The 22,720-nt window shown below is 37.1% G+C and overlaps 1 protein-coding gene across 5 annotated transcripts in view; it reads right to left on the reverse strand.

Annotated features, from left to right (window-relative positions):
* Positions 1 to 22,720, reverse strand: part of SUGCT (succinyl-CoA:glutarate-CoA transferase) — a 313,399-nt gene that overhangs the window by 39,503 nt on the left and 251,176 nt on the right. For all 5 annotated transcript variants that reach the window (XM_027655985.1, XM_027655984.1, XM_027655986.1 and 2 more), the window contains one exon: positions 14,417 to 14,480. In XM_027655985.1, the coding sequence (XP_027511786.1) occupies positions 14,417 to 14,480 (64 nt within the window). The remainder of the gene's footprint in view (positions 1 to 14,416; positions 14,481 to 22,720) is intronic.

Below are 22,720 nucleotides of genomic sequence, written 5' to 3' on the forward strand. Positions count from 1 at the left end.
ATAGAATAGAATAGAATAGAATAGAATAGAATAGAATAGAATAGAATGAAAGAGAATAGTTGAGTTGGAATAGATCTGTAGAGGTCATCTAGTCCAATTGCCTCACCACTTCAGCTGGCTAGTGGAGGGCTGGATCTGCTGGTTGTGACTGTGTGGAGCTGGACTCCAGCAGACTACCGATGGGTGGAAACCTCATTAACACATCTCTCAAGTTCCATCCTTCATGCTTTGTTGTCATCAAATGTAGGAAACAGGGAAGTTCATGGTCATATCTTCTGAATTTAGATTGCAGAAAAACATCAAGAAATGTAGGTTTCCCTGTCCACATCATATTCTGGATTTCATGGCACCCATGAGGCAGAAGAAGTTCTATTCATGGTATAGTTCTACAGCCTCCATCTTCCCCACCACCTGAGGCTCTGACATAAGAGACATCCCTGACATCAATTCTGTGAAGAACTGTAGGATAGAAATAAGTAGTACAATGACAGGTGGAGTGCCATGAGTTTCTGCTCCAGTTTGGAACCATCAAAGTAGGAAAATATTCCAGGAGGCACAAATAGACCACAGGATGCCTATAAGCCATAAATGTAATACAGGCAAATGCATTCTTGTGTGTCAGGCAAGATATTTCCATATGAAAGGTAAGAATTGTGCAAAACCCTGGTAAGAGCTCACCTGTACGACTGTGTACATTTCTCATTTTTCAAGTTCAAAGAAGACAAATTCCATCTGGAACAAATGCAGCGAAAGACTAAGCAGCTGATTTATGGGCATGGACAGCCTACAGAAGAAAATGGTGACTGGAAGGAGGGAAAGTGCAAGGAAAAATACAGTAAAGAACACTAAACCATTTGAGACTTCTTTCCCAGAAAACAATCTCACCATAAACAGTGTAGTATCAAATTGCCCTTTGTGAACTGGTGAGGAAATCATGCATGCTCTTTATATCCCTGCAGAGTTCATGCTCAGGGAACCAAAGCCCTGTCTTTCATTTCTGGCATCATCACAAACAATGAATGTATATGGTATAAATGCCCCTACTTACACGGTCTGAAGTTACGTACTAATTTTGGCACCAAGGTACAAAAGAATAGTACCTCCTCAGTCTTTCAGCACTTCAAGTCTTAAATGCTAAAGGCAAAGAAGATTTGACAGGGTTTTAGCTAAGACCTGAACATCTTCCCACAAATCAAGCTAGGCAAATAACTCTTAGAAAGGTTAAAGGGACAAATTAACTCTGAAAGTTTTACTCTGTGGCTGAGGGGTGTTGTGTATCATGTATAAGCACAGCCAATGGTTGTATTTAACAGAGGAGCTGTGCAGCTTAGTTTCAGTAGGATAAGGTGATATGACAGCAATAGCAGGTTTGAGAGTCATCTTCATCAGAGAGCAAGCCCCTCAGGAGATAAAATGATCCACCAGCCCTTGGAGGTGCCTGAGGCTGTCGGGCTTTTTCAGCCAGATAGCAGTGACAAGACCAAGGGAACACCTTCTTGAGGAACACTGCGTGGAGCTTGCCATCCTCAGCCCCTGTGGAGCCTGAGTCAGCAGTTGTATGAAATGCGATGCAGAGATATTGTCAGGGGCCCCAGTGACTTGTAGCACCCACTGGTGCTCTGTCAGGCACAGGAAGTATTTTTGCCCCCAACACAGATCACACTGGGGGCATTTGACCACTCTCAAAAGCCCCTGAGATGACTTCAGGAAGAATAGGGCTTAGACATCTCCTAGAAGGTGTGACCAGACTGTGGCATGAGGAAGGGGCAGGTCTTGCTCACACGCTCAAGGAATAGCCAATGACCAGCACTGGGGTCAGGAAGGAATCTGTTCCTGATGCAGATTGGCACCGATCCTGAGGGCTTTTTTGCCTTCCTCTGCAGGGTTGAGCATGACCTCAAGTCCCTTTGGGCTGGGCTGCTGCCTGCTGTGCATGCACCACAAAGATGGCCTCTTGCGCCCTGCAGTTGAGGGGAGGAAGGCTTTTTTTATCCCTCATGATGGACCAGCAAGTGTCCCCAGGGATTTTTTGCTTTCCTCTGCAACACTGAACATGGCCCCTCACCAGGACTACTTTGTGCTATTTTGGCCAGGTACTGCTGCTCATGCACCACAAAGGTAACCCCTGTGCCCCTCATCCCAGGAAAGGAAGTTTTCTAGACTCCCAGGGCAGGCCTCAAGCAGGGTTCCCAGGGATTTGCAACCACTCAGTTGAGGAGCATATCCTGCCTCGGGAAGAAGAGAATGGAATGGAACAGAATAGAATTGAATATAGTTCAGTTGGAAGGGACCTACAGTGATCATTTAGTCCCACTGCCTGACCGCTTCAGAGCTGATGAAAGTTAAAGCATGGCTTTAAGGGCACTATCCAAACATCTCTTAAACAATGACAGACATGGGGCATCAACCACCTCTCCAGGAGATCTGTTCCAGTGTTTGACTACCTTTTGGGTAAAGAAGTTTCCTCATGTCAAGTCTGAACTTCCCCTGAGAGAGGCAGATTTCAGCCATTCCCGCACATTCTGGCACTGAGTACCAGAGGGAAGAGCTCAGCACCTCCCTCTCCACTTCCCCTCCTCAGGAAGCTGTAGAGACCAGTGAGCAGGAGCAGCTTCCCCCTCTCCAAACCGGACAAACTCTGTGTCCTCAGCCTCTCCTCAGAGTCCATTTCTTCCAGCCCTTCCCCAGCTTTGGTGCCCATCTCAGGACACGTTCAAGTACCTTCACACCCTTTTTAAATGATGGGGCCCAGAACTGCACACAGTACTCAAGGTGAGACTGCACCAGCACTAAGTACAGGGGGACAACCACCTCTCTTGGCTGGCTGGTGATGCTGTGTTTGATGCACCCCAGGATGTGGTTTGTCCCCTTGGCTGTCAGGGCACACACTGCTGACTCCTGCTGAGCCTCCTGCCAACCAGCACTCCCAGAGGCTCCTCTGCAGGGCTGCTCTCCTGCCACTCCTCTCCCAGTTTAGACTCGTGTCTGGAATTACTCCATCCCAGGTGCATAATTTGGCATTTGGTTGGTCTTGTTCAGTTTCATGTCACTGCCGATTGCCCAATGCAATAATCAATCCAGATCCCTCTGCACAGCTAGGCCTCCTGTCCCACGGGAGTCAGTAGCACCTCCCAGTTTAGTATCATCAGCAAACTTACTACCTGTGCATTCAACTGCATCCTCCAGATCACTGATAGAAAGATTGAACAGAACTGGCTCTAGAATTGAGCCCTCCACTGGTAACTGGTCACCTGACAGATACTGCCCTGTTCACTGCAACCCTTTGAGCCCTGCCCTTCAGTCAGTTCTTCACCCTGTGCCCATATGTTAGTTGACATAACAGAGGAAGCAACTCTCAAGGGATAATATACTTTCATGTTAAATTACTTAATTCCTTCTAATCCAAATGGACAACGTAAATGGCATAGCATATGCTGTTGTGCAGGACCTCCTTTAGTATATATATAGTAATATATATATATATTACTCTCTATATATAGTAATATATGTAACATAGTAACATATATATAACATAAGAGTACACTGTATATTTATAGAGAGAGAGCGTATGTGCCCACATTATAGATGTCTGGGCCAAATTAAATTACTGAAGAAAAATATGCCAAAGAAACCTTGGGTCAAGATGGGGTAAATAAGATCTAACACACAAGATTAGAAAAGAAAATATTAAAAAAACACATAAATTTAAACTTACTACTTTTTCACACACAGACAAATAAATTTCATCATCATATAGAAAACATAACCACAATACACAACATATATGGCTTAAATTCATCATTCTAGTCTATGAAATCAAAGTATAAAGGAAAGAAAAACTAATTGGATATATTTTCTCATTTTTTTGCCAATAGATGTAATAGCATTAAAAAGCATAATTTATGTCATATCCTGTATGGTGAGTGGTCACATGAGAGTGTTAGGTACTCTGGCACATGTCTTAGTAATTTGCCTTTTTTCCTATTATATAGTTCTCTTACAACTACATAGATGTCAATCCATTCAATCAGCTTGGGTTTTATTGTAGGTTGAATGTTACCAGTGGGAGAAGACCACTTGTCAATGAACTTTATATTCATTATATCTTAAAGTTCAGGACAAAGTTGTTTTCTCTACCAGCATGTCTCAGTCATTCTATTTCACAGTTGCAGTATTTAGGAAAGACTAGACATAGAAATATGAGACCTGTGGAAGAAGCCAATGTATAATCAAAAGCTGCAAGTCTTTCAAAGGCTGTGTGAGTTGTACATCTATTACATCTGCATGCAGAAAAAACCTCTGAATTAAATATAATCACATTCCTGCCTGGATCAGTATCTTTGGGCCATAGGTATTGCTAGTTAAGTAGCTAAAAGCAGCGAGGAAGTGGAAATCAGCTACTATCCCAGTATGATGGGCAAACCAATACACAGTCCTTCCTTCCCAAAGTGGTGATTCAAATGTCCTGGTCACCAGGAGTGGGATTTCTTTCATTTTACAAGATACGGGGTTGGTAATGGTTACACTACTCAAATATAAAACTAAATTTTGAGCTACTAATTACTCTTCCGGTAAAGACATTAAACACTAGAAGACAGAAATTTCCTAAATTATGATCGAGCTTTCAGTCTTACCTCTTGTCTTTTTAAAGAGCCTCTACAAATGGATCCTGTTAATATCTCTGTGTAATTATCATTCAATACATTACAAAGTGTACCATGAATTGGAATGCTTAAATTTTGTCTTGCACATATGAGGTTTGATATTTTACAGTACATTTAAGTGGATTACTGATCATTACTTCTCATTAATTAGAGTAAATTCAGAAAAATTATATGACAAAGCTCTGCAATAGAGCACCAGTCTTCAAAAAAGAATAGATCACTTTTACTGAGGACATGCTTTACTGTAAATAAGACAACATTGGTTTAATTCATTCATCCTGAGCTTAGAAATTAACCACAAGTTACTAAAGCATTTATCTTCAACAGTGTGTTCACCATAAATCATCAGAGCATGTAAGTTCCCTGAATGTACTCAATATTTGAAATGTGGTTTAAAATAAATAATTATATTTTCCTGGTTTTGATATCAAAGATAATTATAATTACACATAAATACTGTCTGAAGAGGAACATGTAAAAATTCAGCATGATACCAGGGCTTAGCCTTCTTTTCACTTCAAATAATTTCCTTTATACAACACTTTGGGGAAAAAAAAGAAAAAAAGTTTATCTATTAAAAATAAAATATTCGGATTTCTGAATTTTCTGAATCACCTTTCTTATAAATTATATGCACTAAAACTACCTAATTCTTCTCTCACTACAGTTTAACTCCAAATAACCTCCATGGGTATCAAGATGGCAATGCTTTATAAGAATTTATAATATATTCATATTAAGATACAGGTGTAATATATGATTATGTTATTGAAGTATGATACATTATTATATTTCACTGGAACTGGTGCCCAGTATACTATTAACTTCCAAGAGTAAGATAAGACTTTAGACTTATAGTTTCTAAATACAATCAATGATTTTTGGTTCATTTTGATCCATGGCTGCGTACACGTGGGAAAAAGAATACCAATCTCTGAAAATACCTGAAACTGAGAAGTATATGCTATGCCTCACAGTATAGCAACTGACCGAAAACTTCCCACATTAAAAAAAAACAAGAAAACAACAAACATTTTAAAAAAAAGTAAAACATAAATGCAAATTCATGGAAATGGTAAGAAATTGCCACGTGGACGTTGTTGGTGGATGATGCTGCTTTGAGTAGTGAACCATCCAGCAGTGGGAATCTAATAGTCATATTAGAGTAGTAAACATGGTATTGCTTGCTTTCTGAAAGTCAACTGGAAGGAAGATTCCAAGGTATCGCCACACTAGATAACATTTTGAAAGGCTTAAAATAGGTCAGAATAATAACTCTTACAAGGTGAATGGCATCACAGGAAGACACTAAGGATTTTCTTTTAAATTCTGAGCTAATCCTCCAGTTTCTCTCATTTTCCCCCGGTAGTTTTCTCTACAGTGTCAGTATTACAGAAGCACTTGAAAGATAGGTTAAAGTGGTATCTTCCGATCTAACATTGCCATGCATCTATGTCAAAGTTACACTTTACCCATGTATTCTCACAACACTTTTAGAGACAATGAAAGCTAGAGCATGGTACCTAAACCTACAAGAAGCAAAAGGACACATCGGCATTTTCCGATATTTTTTCCTCAGGAAATCCAAGCAAATACAAGGAGTACAAAAGTAAGCTATTAAACTGTGCATTCAGTTCTGAGATAAAACAACTACTAAATCATACAGTGGGGACATTGATTTGTGAGTAGTCAGGAAGTCAGGAAGTAAAAATTCCCTTTCAGGAATTACAATGTAAGTCCTTATTCTAGCCTTTTAGGAAGGTACCAAAGGTAAATAATACCAACACAAAGATCTATGCCTCTTCTTTATCTTCTCTATACCCCTATGTATGAAAAAATGTGAAAACTAGAATGTTTCAAATTACAGGACAGTTTTCATCATAGATTTACTCATGTAGGATTCTAAATCTCACAGTCAAAGTAATGCAGTTTAATTTTTTAGCAAAAGAATCTTGTGATTTCTTTAGAACACTATCAAACTGCTATGAATTTATATGAGCTTGTATAAGTATGTCTGTGTTCCTGGGCTCGAATATAGCAGAGGTGTGCATGCAGTTGTGCTTTCAGTATGTGCAAATTGGACAACTGGAATTGGGTATTTGTGCATCATCAGCTTTAAAATTTTTTTTGCCCCACATGTTTATAAATTGTACTTCCTCTCTTCACAAATGGGTCTGATTTGCTGTTCCTTGTGATGTACCTTAAAACAGCTTGCAAAGAATATTAAAAAGCTTGTTCTAATCTGCAAGCTTCTGCCTCATTTCATCTCTGCATCCCATTCAAAATCCATGAGGAACACTCCACTTACACATAAATCAAAATAAATTTTTTATTGTCCTGACACAGGCATAATCTCTAAACAACTTTAATTTAAAGCAATGAACTCACATCGAATTTTGAAATTCATTAAGTCATCAATTCCCTTTAACAGAACAATTATCTGGCTTTTATACTGGTGAACTGCTTCTACTTTCTGTTATGTTCAGTTTAGTTTAAGATGGCCAAAGAAACAGGGATTTTATGTCTTCTTAGTGGACTCTGTTCTGTATGTTAACAGACTCTGTGTCAGGAAGATTTTTGTAATCAGGTCTTGACCTAATGCCTACTGTTTCCACAGACCTTGGATTACACTTGTTTACAACTGTTCTGTCGTAATTTAAACCTTCTGCATACAGTGTTAGGATAGACAAGTCAGTTTTATTTGATGAAATTGTATGGTCAATGCCATGAAAAGGCAGACCACATGATCTAATGGCCACTGCTGACCACAAAATTGTTCAGTCTAGGTTCAGAGAAAACAGGTTAAGTTCAATCATTCTTTCCATTCATGGGAAGGCAGGGCTTGGGCCAAGACGATATGGCGGAAACACAAATGAGGATTAGTCTACTCAGTATCCTAGGGATTAAGTAAAATTGTCTAAATGTTTAAAACATATTTTTACATTTAATGAAAACAAACTCTTTTTAGCTGACAGTAGATTCCTTTTCTTATCCAATAATTATTAAAGATCATAAAGATACATGAACAATTTATGGGTGTTGAAGTAATTTGGCTGTTTTACAACACACCTGAGGCATGTAGACATATCTTTACAATCACACACCCTGAACTATGTGAGCACCTGGCTGTGCTTGTTACGGAGTGAGAGTTAAGAAACTACTTTCTAAGTTATTACTTACAAAGAAAGAAGTGGCAAATATATTCAAAAAAGAAAAAAACATTGTTTTTTAGCTGAATTCTCAGACTGTCACTCTTGGTGGGAAACTAATTAGTTTATTTGGCTATCCAGTTAATACTTCAGCTTTTATTTCACCCTCCCCTATGTAACAGCAAGGTGATACTGTTAAGTTTCCATAAGAATTATGTCTAGTTTAAAGAAAATCCGAATATAGCTTAGGACACATGGAAGAAAATATAAAGAAAATATTCTCCAGTACGTAGAATTATAATTACTGATCAACATTCAGCAATACTTCAAGCACCATTTTACTTATTATGTACAGAGCAGGAAAATGTCCCCACTTGTCCCCTGAAAAATTTTTATGTCTCCTCCTGATATGGCAGTGTCAGGTCCTGGAGAGAAAAACAACTTTGACTGCCATAGCTTAAAGACAGACAGAGAAACCTAGGGTCTGACAAGAGAAGAGTCCAGCATAGAGGTCCTGAACACTAGTCCCAGAGAGCCATTGCCTGAGTGACACACAACACTGTTGGTCCCTGTCAGTACTGCTACTCAGTCACTGTGAGACTGATGGAAAAGACTTCCACTATTTCTTAATTCCTCCAACAACTGAAGTCCCAGATGTAGGTAAGAGACAGCTGGCTTTTCTTCCTAAAAATATTAACTTTAAAAGTATCAACTGTGGCATTAAGACCATTTCAGGAGATACAGCAAGTTCTAAAATATAAAGAAATACTTTGGAAATGTATGACAGAGGAGCAAAAATATTAAAAGGTTTGTTGTTTATGTTTTATTTTAAAATAAATCTTAAGAAATTCCAAATTAAAATATTATTTATTAAAAAGATATACTAGCCTTTTCTACATAATCCTGAAGCTTATAACATATTCTTTGCCATTCCCACCATCTCTTTTCTGCTTTTGCAATCAGTAGGAATATACTGTTTATATATTTATTAAGAGTTTTTTTAAGTGTTTTGAGGACAGCTAGGTGAGCTGTCATACATCATTTCTGGTGAGTTCCTGTAATGGTCCTGAATTCCTCAAAATTGAAATCAGCTCTGTGAATGTAAAAGACATAAATAGTCAGCCCTGATGACTAAAAAAGGTGAATGAGGTAACAGTAATGCCGGTGAAGCTGTTTGTCTCCAATGTACCATAAATAGTGAAGTGAAATTAAAATTTTTCAATCAACATCAGTTAAGCACATGCATGCACACAGGCGAGCACACACGCATATGAGAAAAATGCCTGATGAGAAGCAGACAGGATCAGAAGTTCAAGCAGAGGTTCTTGCAAAAAAGTTGGGATTTTTTATGTTGTTGTTTCTATATTGTAGGATCTCCTAGCTGCAGGAAACAATGGATTGGAGTGCAGACTTCCTTAATTTCCTGCAAACCTCCCCCATGTGGAAGTCACTCTTCTCTGCCATACATCTAGTCCTACTGAAGCTGCCCCCACTACGCTTACATTAAATGGTCAAAAAAAGATAGCATGTGTCCCTAACAGCCATATCTGCTCCCTGTATTGAAATGTACTGATCAAATACATAGATATCCCAGTGTTATTTCTATAACTGATCTTTCCCATATATGAAGAAAGTAAATAGAAATGCATGCATAATAAATAGAAATACATATTTAAAATAACACATAGAGTTTTCCCAACAAATTCCTTCTCTTAGCAATCAAAGTATTGTTCAACTACAAACCCAGATCTGAAAAACTGCAAACAATTAGTAAGGTGAGACACAGAGAGTGATTTGTCCAAGGTTAAGGAAGAAATCTGTGGCACAGTAAGGAAGTCCTATTAGATTACTTGCCTCTTCATCTTATTTCTTAAAACCATTCTTATAAGAGATTGATGAAAATTAATCTCCATGGATCCATGACACCATTTAATGAATCATACAACAGGAAAAGCCTACCTCTGGAAAAAAAAGTCTTTCCTGTTTCAGTAGTATATTTGTAATGCACACTGACAGGAGAAGACTGGAAAAAGGGACATTTCTCCTGAGTGGGTTGATTAATTAATATAAGTTGCCTGAATTCAGTCCAAGAAATCTATGTCAAGTAGGAATCCTGTACTGCTTTTCTTAACTGAGCTTGGAGCAGTCCCCCAAACACGTTATCTCAAGAACACAGAAGGAAATCATAAGCCAGGTAAGAAATTGGCCTTTCTGAGCATTAAAGTCATCCTTGATGCAGATCATGGGCCAAAGGACAGACATAGATGGTGTTTATCAACTCAGGAAATGGGGATGAGGAGAACATACAATATAAACATTATCACAACTAAGAATAGTTGTTTTGTCTGGAAGAGGTGTTTCACACTATTTCTACAGTTATATTGTTTCCTGTTTGATCAGAGATGATTCCGAAGTGTAGGCTTATATCCAAATCCCCAGTTCTCTATGGCTTAGAAGGGGTCAGAAATGAGGTCTAGTTCACAGAGGTTCCTGCTAGTTAATAAATTCTACAAAGGTTAGTTTGTTAGGGACAGCTGAAATCATTGTGGTTTTTTCATTTAAAAAAAAATCATATTGCAAACTGTTTTGGCTTAAAACAAAAATTGGCAGCCTTTAAAAGCCAGCATTAGAGACTAGATAATGCAGAAGTTGGGAATATTATTATCAGTGTCCTAAACCATATAAATAGATGGTAATTGAAAAGGTTTGGAAAAGATTGCATTGTATCCATTAGTTTTTTTCTACATAATCAGTATGGGTTGGTACCCATCATGCTCCATATTGCCACTCAGAATATTCAGTGGCTTCCAGAAATTCACATGCTACCACACTTTGTAAAAGTCCATTACTCTTTGACAAAGTAGTTCCAGACTAACCCAGATGCTAAACCTTCTTGAAATGTTGTCCCTTCAGTTAACTGTACTGTCTCTGTGCCATCCAGCATCATCTGCAATCTGGCACTGCATAAAACATCTTTCCCCTATAATTTTTTTACCCTCAAAAGTACTTTCTGTGCTCTACATTCCCCATTTGACTAAACTATATAATTTTTCCTTCAGACCTCTATGGAAAGGGCTAAGCACAACAGAGCTGAGGAAGACATACTACATTTAATCAGAATAAGAACATAATCCAAATTGGAAAGGACTTGGGGAGGTCTCCAGTCCAAGCTCTTGCTTGGGTCAGGTCAGAGTCATGTCTGAGGTCAAATAGGTTGTCCCTGGCTTTATATAGCAGTAGTTTAGAAATGTCTAAGAACAGAGCATGCACAATCTCTTTGGGTAACCTCCTCCACTGCCTGGCTGTTGTCATGATGAAAAAGATTTTCCTGATATGCAGGGCTGAATCTCTCATCTCTCATCTGCCCACCACGCACTGCTGTGAAGAAGTTATTGTGTTGATAACCTTCCTGTAGGTACTGGAGGGCTGCTGAGGCTGCCTTTACCACAGTCTGTACCAGCTCCTCACCCTCCTCCAGCCTTTTCAGCTGAGGTGCTCCAGTTCTTGATTATATTTGGCAGATGATTAAGCTGACTTCAGATATAGAGACAGAGGAGATTCATAAGTTCAGCCCTGCAATCAGATGAACCAGTCCTGGGAAGAATGACTCAAGCAAGGCTCTCTCACAGTGTTGCACATTCTATATGATATGTCAAGTATATGTATATAAGTCAGTTCTAGAATAACTTCATGGAATGAATATACTGAATTATATATGTGAAACATTATCCTAATCACTGAACTGCAACAGAACCACATTTTTCTTCAAAATGCTCTCACAATCTTTTATACAGTCACTCTTAGTCAGGCACAATGAACTTCCTTTTTCATATCCATTCCTGAATCTAAGATATCTTGATACTAGTAGTAGCAGTGTATATGTGCATAGACGTTTTTCATGAATACTTGAAACAAGAGATATCAAAATGCAAGGTCTCTTTCTCTCCTACCATAAATATAGATTTTGAAAAGGAAAATTAGTAGAAATATGGGTTTTGTAATTCAACTTCTCCCACTCTTGTTTCACCACTATCTGATGATGCACTTATCAGCACACAGTATAACCTCAGGCTGGGAATCTTAAAAACTGCAAGGGGGAAAACATACACTAGGTGAGGAAAGAACCAAATTCAATAACCATATCAAAAGATATTTAAGCAAAGGAGAAGTATAAATTACCAAGTCCAACCTTAAAAATGTAGCCTACATTAAAGTTAATGGCAAAATCCCTCAAAATTTCAAGCTGCAAGATCTACAGTGGAGAATTCACACACAGATTTGAATGAACTCTTCAACTGGAGCCATGCCTGGAGAAGGACTACTGCAAATCAACATGCTAGATGCATGCTAGAGCTGAAAACTGCCAGCATGCTATCACTTAATAAGTGCATGTCACTGCACTCAAAACTTTACTTGGCAGCACAAGTCTGACCTCTGTTAAGAGCCTCAAGTGTGATGTCCAATTCAAATACTAAAAGACACATTAAAATCTGACTTATATGGTTAAGAAATAAGAGTAACCTCTTTTTATTTTGGGATCAGAGTCTCCTCAGTCTCTTTAAGGACAGACATTTTTAGCCTATTCAGTTTCAACATTCAAATTAATATATTAATTTTCCTTAATAAGCAAACCTGAGGCAGAAACTGAGAGCTTAGTAAAGCTGTTCTCTACCAATTCCAAGATATTAAAATATAATCGCATTGAAAAGAAACACTATTTTAAATAGTTGTTGAGAAGAAGCTTATCTACTGGAGGCCTTCTCTGCACGCTCTTCCCTGTGCTCTTCAGGTACATCACTGAGCAGAATAAATCCAGGATACTTCCATTACCTACCATCAACAGCAGCCAAACCCACCTATGCACTTCAATTTTGGGACAGAGCAATGCACTGTCTTTCCAGTGATATCAATAGGTCCATTCTACTCACACTGAATGAGTGTTCTTCACCCTTCCTTCCCCTGTCTCTCCCCTCCTTATCCTCCCATGCTAGGAAGGGAAGGAATTTTACTCTTCCTGCTCAAATATCCAATAATCATTTCAGCCATCTGCTTCAATACAAGAAACTCTTCATAGAAGTCCATCTAAATGGCAAACCATTAGAGATTAAGATGATTTATTTTAGTTTAGTGCAGTGTCACTAGTTTAATAAAATAAAAAATAACTAAGGATTTGGGAAGTACTATGGCTTACCTATGTAAAAACTCACTTTCTTGCCAATACTTTCTATCGCTGCTGACAGACATTAGAACATTCCTTTCATCTCTTTCCTCTTCTTGCAGTTTAACCTATCCCCTTAAGGAGTATTTGCTTTCTCTAAGATAGATTATACACTGTATGCAACATGAAAACCTTACACACTTCCTCTACCATCTGCAAGGCTTTTCTGTCTATTTCTTTAAAAATAATTAAATCAAAATCTCTTATTTGTCTTTTAATTTTGGATAAATAAACCAGGATTGCCTTTCTGTAAAAAAATTAAAAAAGGGATTACTACTTCCAGATATGTGCATCTAAATTAGAAGCATTTTTAATACAATCAACTGAACATCCAAGTCTAGTGAGACTTGGAATGTAGAATGCAAACTGTTTTAAAGAGCAAATATGGAGCATACACATAGATGCAGAAAAACACCCCCTCTATTCATGCAGAAAACATGATCTAATATGGGATTGGTTTCTTTCAAATCATTCTTTCTGCATCTCAGTGTGATTCCAGGATGTGCAAATTAAGATAAATTTTATGGGTCATATTCTGCATAACACTACATGTGCTCAAGTCAACTGAAATTGATGACAACTGGATGCTGTGTCAGAGGGTGGAATTAGAACAGAAAATCAAATTGTAAGTTCTTATATAAACAGACATGACATGGTACTTTGAACGAACAGAGAAACAATTCTCAATGTGGCCTGGGAGAGAGAAAAGCATAGAGCAGCAGGAAGAGTTGACCCAATAGCTAATAGATTATCAGATAAGGATCAATGGTCAAAACAGAGACAACTGCAAGGATCTGAATGTTCATAATGGCTCTGGATGAATCTAACATCATTCCATAACTAACTCTAATGGAAGGAAAGCTACACCAGCTCCTGATCCATTTAGAGCTTAAAAGAGGAGGGACTAATTTATTACTTCTGTATTCTTTGGAAATACAAAATAGCTATTTAAAACTTCATCTTGATCTTCATTAAGTCTTCAGTATAAATTTCCTTTCTCTTTTGTCTTCTTTTTTTTTTCTACAACAGAAATGTCCCTAAAAGAAGCCTGTATAACCTTCAAAATATACCTAAATCAAAAAGAGATTCACATATTCATGTAGATGACTTAGCAGTAATATTTCTAGCAGTGGGAGTTTGCAAATATTATCAAATCTATGTTCATGTTTTATGACAACTGACCGATGGAAATCAGAAGCTATTCTAACACACATTTTAACCCATTTTTCTGCTACTGGAATGACTATGAGCACAAATGTCAGCCTGGATAAACTTTTGTCCATTTGACTGAAATGTGAAGATGCATCATGTCCTCAACTGAGTTCCAGAAACACTCAGGATGTCATGTAGTATTTAATTTAGAAAAAAAGGATTAAACATCTAACCTGGAACAGCGATCCTCCCAGCTGTTGGATGATTCATTTCCATCACAAGTCCATTGTGCAGTACCTAGGAAAACAAAACAAAACAAAACATGTATGTAATAAAAAATATAACCAGTTCCTAAACTCAAGAGGAAAAAAAGAGAAAAATATCATCATGTTCTTTCATAGACTAACTGAAAATACAGGGAGCTACAACTCAAGTAGTTTGCTTAATTTGTAAAATGAAAGCCCCAATGTTTGACACTACTTTTTATTTATGCATCTAAATAAATGCTTCAGTAAGACTGTATATCTCTAACATATCTTTATGTTCTTATACCCGATATCAAACATAAGAAACTGATCTTCAAGCATGTTACACTTTCAACCACCAACAGGCAACTGGTACCAACACAGACTGAGTATTAAAACCTTCATACAATTTCATTTCAATCTGTAATATGTAATAAAGGCCTACACATAACCTATATTCTCTAGTTTATTTTTTCACTGTTACTCAGTTGCTTTTGAGCTCGTGATGGATCATACTGTGAAATGTTGTCTAATAGCTTTTACAAGGATTTAGGAAAGATAAAATAATGTTGATGGTTCTTCTGTTCTTTTGAGGGGGTATGCCATGCTTCAGCCCTACGTATATCTCTATGGGATGATTATTCATTGCAATTTTCAGCTCCTTGTTATTAACATCAACCAAAAAACAATATGTGATACTCAAGTAACAGGGAAAAAGAAATCCATACTAGCAAACTCACTGCTCTTGTTAAGAGACTTCTGCATCCAAAGCCAATAATCAAGTTGTATAATTTCCTTACCTATTATTCTGCTTTCCTTGTAATGGTGTTACCTTAATCACCTAATCAGAATTTTTAAAAAATATATATTTATTTTATTATTGAAGTACCCTCTACAAATAGAAAGCCTCAGAATATGCAATTATTTTTATATCCAATATAACAAATCTAGATTGTCTTGCCAAATGCATCAGCTGCAGCAAATGAAAGATGGGCAAAGACTATTAAGAGATCATGTAATACATCCACCTATTCACCTTGCACCATGAATAACACTAGCAATCTTACCTATTAATGACAAGTGTTGGTCTAACTATTCTTGAAAATTTCCAGTTAATGAGATGAGAATTTTCTTATGTAGTGTGCATCACATTCTCTATTTTTATTATTAGAATTTTTTCTCCTAATACATAATCTAAATACCTTTGCATGGGACATCTTTATTCTTGTTTTTTTCCCAAGTGGACACAGAAAGCCAATCACTAGCATCTTTATAACATTCTTTTATGTACTGAAAGATTGTAATCACATCCTCCCTCGGTCTGCTCTTTTCTAGACTAAACAAAACTAATTCCCTTAACCATTCTTTCCAGGTCAAATTTTGTGAACCTTTTATCTGTGCAGAATAGCCTGCTTAAGAAATTCCCATTCCTGAACAGGTGGTGTCAAAAGGTCAGGTCAGCTTTCTCTTTGCTTGTGGGGTAAGCCTATTTAGCTGACATTTAGAAATCCAGATATTTCTGATAATAGATGCTGGTGGAACAATGTCTGTTCAGTGGTCTAATTGTTTGGCGGTATCCCAAATCATTAGTTCTATTTCTCTTTCAGAAGGTTAACGGCAATTTTGGTAGACATTCAAGTGAGACATTCAGAATTTTTTCCTAAATGACAGCTTTAGGAAATATAATTGCTTGTTTTAACTCATATTTAGAATCTTTCCAGTTATGCCCTTGATCAACAGTACTGAAAGTTTGGCCTCCTTTCTCTGTAACTTACTTACATGGGCTTTCTTTATGTATTTAATTGATTATTTAGGACTTGAATGCAAGAGAACACACTTATTCGAACTTGAAATCCACTGCACACTCAGGTGCACAAGCAGTTCTTTAGATGGCAAATTAAAGGATGTACCTAAAAGTGGCTCCATTTGGTTAAAGAAAAACATACAAATTCTCTAGCAGGTACTCAGGGCTCAAAAAAAACTCATGTTTTTCTCTGGTTTGAGTCTCTAAATTTTTATTCTCATAAAGCAGACTTAAAATACATTTAAAAGACTTTTTTTTTAAATCTTTTATTGTTAGGCTCAAGTTCCATGTCCCTTTTCTTTACAGAATGAACTACAAAAACCCTGAAATATCTTTGATGATCACCAGTCTAACTTCTACTCCTTTCAAAAGAATTGTTTAAGATGCAGTCAAGCTTCCTTTCTATTTTCATCATAAGTACAGTGTCGATTTTCCCTATCAGATATATTCTTTACTCAAAAACACTTGCTATTACATTTATTTTCTACAGTTACTAAGCCTATATTGGTATACTTAGTTCCAACTTTTCTTTTGAAGAAAATGGTCCCCAAGCAATGACTCTGGTCAAAAACTGGGGTTTTTTTCCAACATCAGTAACACTGTTTAAAAGAACTGTGTCACTTCCCATTCCATGAATTCCACTATTAGGATTCCCAAAAAGAAAATGAAAGAAAAAAACAACTTCATGAACTCTTCCTATGAAGAAAATATATAAGATTACTGCCTCCTAGCCTTTGGGAGAATTCAGTGTTCACATCCTTTATCAGCAAAGACAAAGAAGGTCTGAGGAAAAAGTAAGAGACATAACTCAAAGGCTTTTTCCTCCTTTGTCTTGTACCTTTCAGATGGTCATGATCTGTCTGATTGGTAGAGTCTTCTACTGTGTTTGTATTCACCTAGTTCAGCATAAGGAACTGACAAACCAAGACGATAATGTAAAAGATGACAGCAATTAGCAGATGAAAATTTTAATTTCTTTTCCATATGGCTTATTTTCCAGGCTAGAAATACTATACGATCTGTTAGTGTTCAAGATTTTCCGAATCAAATAACCTTGATTCGGGTGGCATTTTACATTGAGATCACTCTAAGGGAATCAGAAGCACAGTCCTCAGTCTTTCAGTAATAACTGTTTAATATGGATCAGGAACAGTGTGGCCAGCAGGACCAGGGAAGAGATTCTCCCCCTGTACTCAGCACTGGTGAGGCCACACCTTGAGTACTGTGTCCAGTAGTTAGAATTTTTATAACAAGCAGAATTAAAATCCCTTATCCAGCTGCTTTCACAAGGAGGATCAAATATTAACTCCAGTTATTCCTTGTATTGACACCTTGTTCAAAAAAATTATCCATCTGACACTACTTTTCTGTGTTAATTTATATATTACCAGTGGGTATGTTCAGTTCAATACTATCAATGTGTATGGTAGCTTTCTCTGAGATCTAGGTATGAGTATCCGTTTATCTATCTAAAAAACAGGAAAACTACATGCAGGATATGGCTTTGGAAAGTTTTTTTGTCTTGGACACTTCACAACTTGTAAGAATATCTGATGCTTGATGATGGGTCGTTCCCTTGATAAATACGATAACAATACATATAAAAAAGGGTTCTTTTGATAGAAAGATTATAAGTAACAAAAGTTGTGAAACAAAATTCATCATGAATATTATTATCAAAAAGATTAATCTTCCTTTTATCCCTCAAAATGAATGGCCTTCTTATATGCTATGAAAAATAATTGACTGTATTATTGATGCAACTGCACAAATGGCAGGTAGGAGAATCAGAAACATGGTGTCTGCTCTTTTTCATGTGGATGTTAGAGTGGTTGGTCACATAATAAACATCTGGCAGATTCTGGGATCATCATAAAGTACATTTCATATCACATTAGTTCACTTCAACTGTGATGCAACTGATGATGCCTGTAACTAACCACCAGTAACAACACAGTTTCTCTTAGAACTGCCAGCAAGGTTTCAAATCTGTTCTACCTAAGATAGAATCAGTTTACAAACCCAAATCAAAGGAGATGCTGGGATCAGAAACATATCAAACCTTGTCAGCGCCCACCTACACCCTTCTCTGATCCAAATTTTAGAAGTTCTATTTAATGTAGAGCCATACATTAAAAATATGCATTTCTACAGGTTTCACAGTTTCATCTAGAGTTTAGTGAAAAGGATTTTCAGGGCCACAAAGGAAATGATGTAACCGTTTTCTCCATATTTTTGTAGCCACAAGATAGCTGGCTGTTGGTAAATGTAATTACTCTTTGTGCCTCCAAACCACAAAAAAATAATAATAGTTTTCCCTGTACATGCTGAACATAGAGCTATGGCCATAATCATCCCCTGAAGAAGTAATAGCACGTGTTGTGAAATAGCACGTGTTGTGAACACAAACCCATATTGGAATTGCATTCCACATCCTAAATGTACCTCTTTCCAAATAAAAATATGTTAACTCATTTGAAATTTGAAAAGGATATTAAACATATCCCCATCTGATGCCTGGTTCTGGCTGGTCTTTTATTTCTAGAATGTTGTTACACAGCAGAATGGTTTGCATATTACCATGTTTCCCCTTCCCTTTTTTTCTATGCAACAATCCTAGTGTTTTCAAGTTCTGTTGTCAAAGTTGTCTTTTATCACTAATAACTTTACTGTTCTTCTTTCCAAACACAGATTCTAGCACATAGGGCTAGAAAGTAATATGATCTCTCTACCGTATCTAAGTATTTTATTGATGAATCACATATATCTCCACTTTACCTACTTCTACCTCTCATATTTGAAATTTATCACCATTTCATTTTGTGACAGGACATAATAATAATAACAACTAGCTGTTGGCTCTTCAGTATTGAACTGAATTGTACAGTAGCCATGATTTTAACCCAAGAAGGTTTGTTATGATACAGGAGTTAAGAGTTTCTTACCTGCATTCCTCTATGTTGCTTAAGTCAAGAATTTCCATGTCCATATTTTTGAACTAAATGTTTCAGAAAGGCAATCACTCAGAGTGATGAGAGACTGCTTCCCTTATGCTCTGTCCCAGTGTGACATTTGATCAGCTGAAGGTAGTTGAATTCACCCATTATTACTACCTCATTAGGCTTATATGATTCTTTGATCTCCTTCAACGTTTTGGACTCAATATCCGTTTCCTGATCAGAAAGTTCAACAGTATAGCCCTAATACAGCTCCCCCAGCTCTATGACCTAATCTGTCCTTCCTGTTCAGTTTATAGCAAGGTATTACACTCTCCTCTTGATTTTTGTCATGCCAACATTCTTCTGTAATGGCTACTATGTCAAGATTCTCCTCCTTTGCCAAGAATTTCAAGTTACTTTTTTTTAATCTTACGTATCTCATGTTAGTGTAGAGTGTGTTGTATGCATTTGGGGAAGCAGAGAGTTGGCCACTTCATTTTTTATATAACTTTCAAGTTTGACATTGTATTGCCTTTCCAGAATTTCTCCTCTTTCAGCTTTCTTGCACATTGGATTCTTGTCCCCTACACCTTTTTGTATGACTAACATCACTAGCAGATGTCTTAAAGTGGTCCCTCATTTGTCAGCTTTTCCTCAACTTCTGTATGAGTAGCCACCCTCATTAATTTCCTGCACCACCAGTCTATTCTTCCTACGGTTCGAGACAAGACCTTCCACAGAGATTCTTCATTCTCAAAGCTCTATGTAAGTGTCCCGAAGGAAATCCTACTTTTTGTCATCCATTAACTGAAACACCAAAAATCTGAAATTATGCAACCTGCACATTACACTAAAATTAGACTTCTGTTCGGAAAGGAGTGTAAAAATGGCGAAACTTTACCAGTTTTCCTGGATAAGTTTCCAGGATTCTTTTATAGGTTCGTAATACTGGCACAGAATACACCCACCACAGTGAGCTTTTCCTAGGCACCCTATAAAAATCTGTTCTTCACAGACTCACCCTCTCCCTCCCTGAGAATCTACTCAGCAAACTGTTTCTGTGGCCAATATGAACAAGGCAATTAATGTTTTTAGTAACTCAATTTCCTAAATCATCTTTCAAATTCAATAATCAAAGTAAGACATGACCCTGATGCTCAGATTAGTTCTCATAATAATGTTTTACTTCCTTTAGCACCTCCTGCTACAAAATAAAAATTAAAAAGTCCATAGTGCTAAATTAGCCACAGTGTAATGCACAGAGACATTAAATGATCAAAAAATATTAAACAATGAAATCCATTTGTGACAGAGCAGAAACACCTTTGCTACTGCCTAATCATCAAACACATACTTATTCTTGAGAAAAAATACTAAATTCAATTTATACCTCACTGTCTAAATAAATGAGACAGCTGCTAAATAAGTCTATATAAATCTCATATGTTTTCATCAGATATATTGAAAAGTAATGAGAGTAAAAAAATGTACTTTTTTTTTTTCTAATAGCATACCATATTCCAGTAAAGAATCTGGTTTTTAACTCTTGTGAAGAAGCAAGTATTTCATAGGGGTTTATTAGCATATGGTATATTCAATATTTGTAACTAATAGCAAGGAGATTAAGAGAATAAAGATTTATAACTCAGTCCAAAATATACAAAAATGCATGAATACAAGTCTGTCATTAACTCTGATTTTCGAGGTTGCAGATCTGACCCTGACTTTAAGGGGTTTTCTGTGTGCTACAAAATCAGGCCCCTTCCTCAGATGTCCAAGTATAGTTCCCTGATAACTTCTTGCACCATCAGTCTGGAAACGTGGCAGAGGAAAGAATCTGTGTTTATTGGTAAAAAATACATATACTCTTCAGATGTATTTCTTCCCTGAGAATTGATGTGATTGTAAACCCATATTTTTGGTGGGTTCGAATGTGTAAATCCTAAATTCACAGAAATATTTTAGCAAAGATGGTTGGCTGTGCTGCTATTTGGATGTGAGACCTGGCTCATGCTGGTAGCAAGATGAGGTGTGGCTGTATTCAAAGCACTGGCTCTGAGTTCAAAGAGTCTGTCTCCAGCTGCAGCATAGCTTTCCTGTCTAACACTGATAATTCCACACTGATCACCTGGTGCTACAGAAACAGATTGATTTTATTATTGCAACAGTCCGAAATACTGACTGGTTTTACTTCTTTCAGTCAGAATTGCCAGTAATTTGCTGCTAGCAATGGTGTTACAAATCACTGGGTTTTGATAATATTTTTTCTACTTTGGATTATTACAGATACTATATTCAGCATTTAAATATTATGCTAGCAATTTCTCTGAACAAAAAGCATGGAAAAACCTAATTACAAGTAATTTTTAGAAATGCAAGTGAACATAAAAATTAAGAAGAGTATTCTGGGCTGAATATGGGTTATATTATTCTGGCGACATCCAGAATGCCAAGTGAAAGGCTTTATAATTCTATTTTATTTCATTGGCATTTATCTCTTATATTAAACAACAACAAAATAAGTTTACAGATGTTTTCCTCTGTAGAAACTGACTTGTTAATTAAAGGTAAACATATTTCCTAGCTTACACTAATATTTCCTAGATTATACTAATAATAAGGTAGGACTGCCACACCTTTAAGCGCTGTGTGCCATAAGTGCCCCGGTGGGGTAAAAATACCAGGAACCTTTCCACTCCCATTGTTTTAATAACAACTCTGTAGATGTTTCATTTGTTCATCAGGCGTCATATCCAGACCTGCCTATGAAGCTGGAGATGATGAAGAGAAAATTCTGATGAGGCTTTGTACAACTGAGTTTTTTCAGAAGTAACTTTTTGCCATGTAATATTGGAGTAAGTCATATGCAGATGCAACTCTGGATTGAAAAATGACTGAGGTGTTTTTCTACCATGTAGGGGTACAGTGTTTTCAAAATGTGCCATCCTCAACAAAACTGAACATTACTAAGAGTTGTTACAGAAATCCTGTGTTTTCTCAGATAGGTATGCATGTTATGGCAAGAATACATTTATAGGCGGAAAAGAAATATCAACAGTCAGAAAGCCTCAGATATTCACACACTTATTACTGGGCACAGGAACCATTAAATAACAGCATTGTTCCACTATGCTAATATATCACTTGATTTCTGATAGTCCTTGGGAACCTCACTTCTTTCACCCAATGGGAAGTACATAATCAGTATAGGTTTTCTAATCTTGCACACCGCACTGAGTTCCCAAGAGCCTTCTTTTAAGTGCTCCATCCATCTTTCACCTGCCATGTAGGTGTTACTCTTTATTTATACATCATTCACTGTTTCGTTAGAGCTAGTATTCCCAGGACTGCAAAACTTGTGCATCCACAGAGGAATGCCACTTAATACTGGCATCTGCTTAGTATTGTAAAGTACACCCAGATGAGAGCATATCTCTACAGACCCTCAGTCTGCTTCAGGTAGAGATTCACTACGCCTCTTATAAGTGGTTTATTCCTGCATACTCTTGCACTGACCTTTGTAGAACTTTAGAAAAGGAACTGTGACTG

This window comes from Corapipo altera, unplaced genomic scaffold, assembly GCF_003945725.1.
Source record: "Corapipo altera isolate COAL_440 unplaced genomic scaffold, ASM394572v1 59, whole genome shotgun sequence".
NCBI lineage: Eukaryota > Metazoa > Chordata > Aves > Passeriformes > Pipridae > Corapipo > Corapipo altera.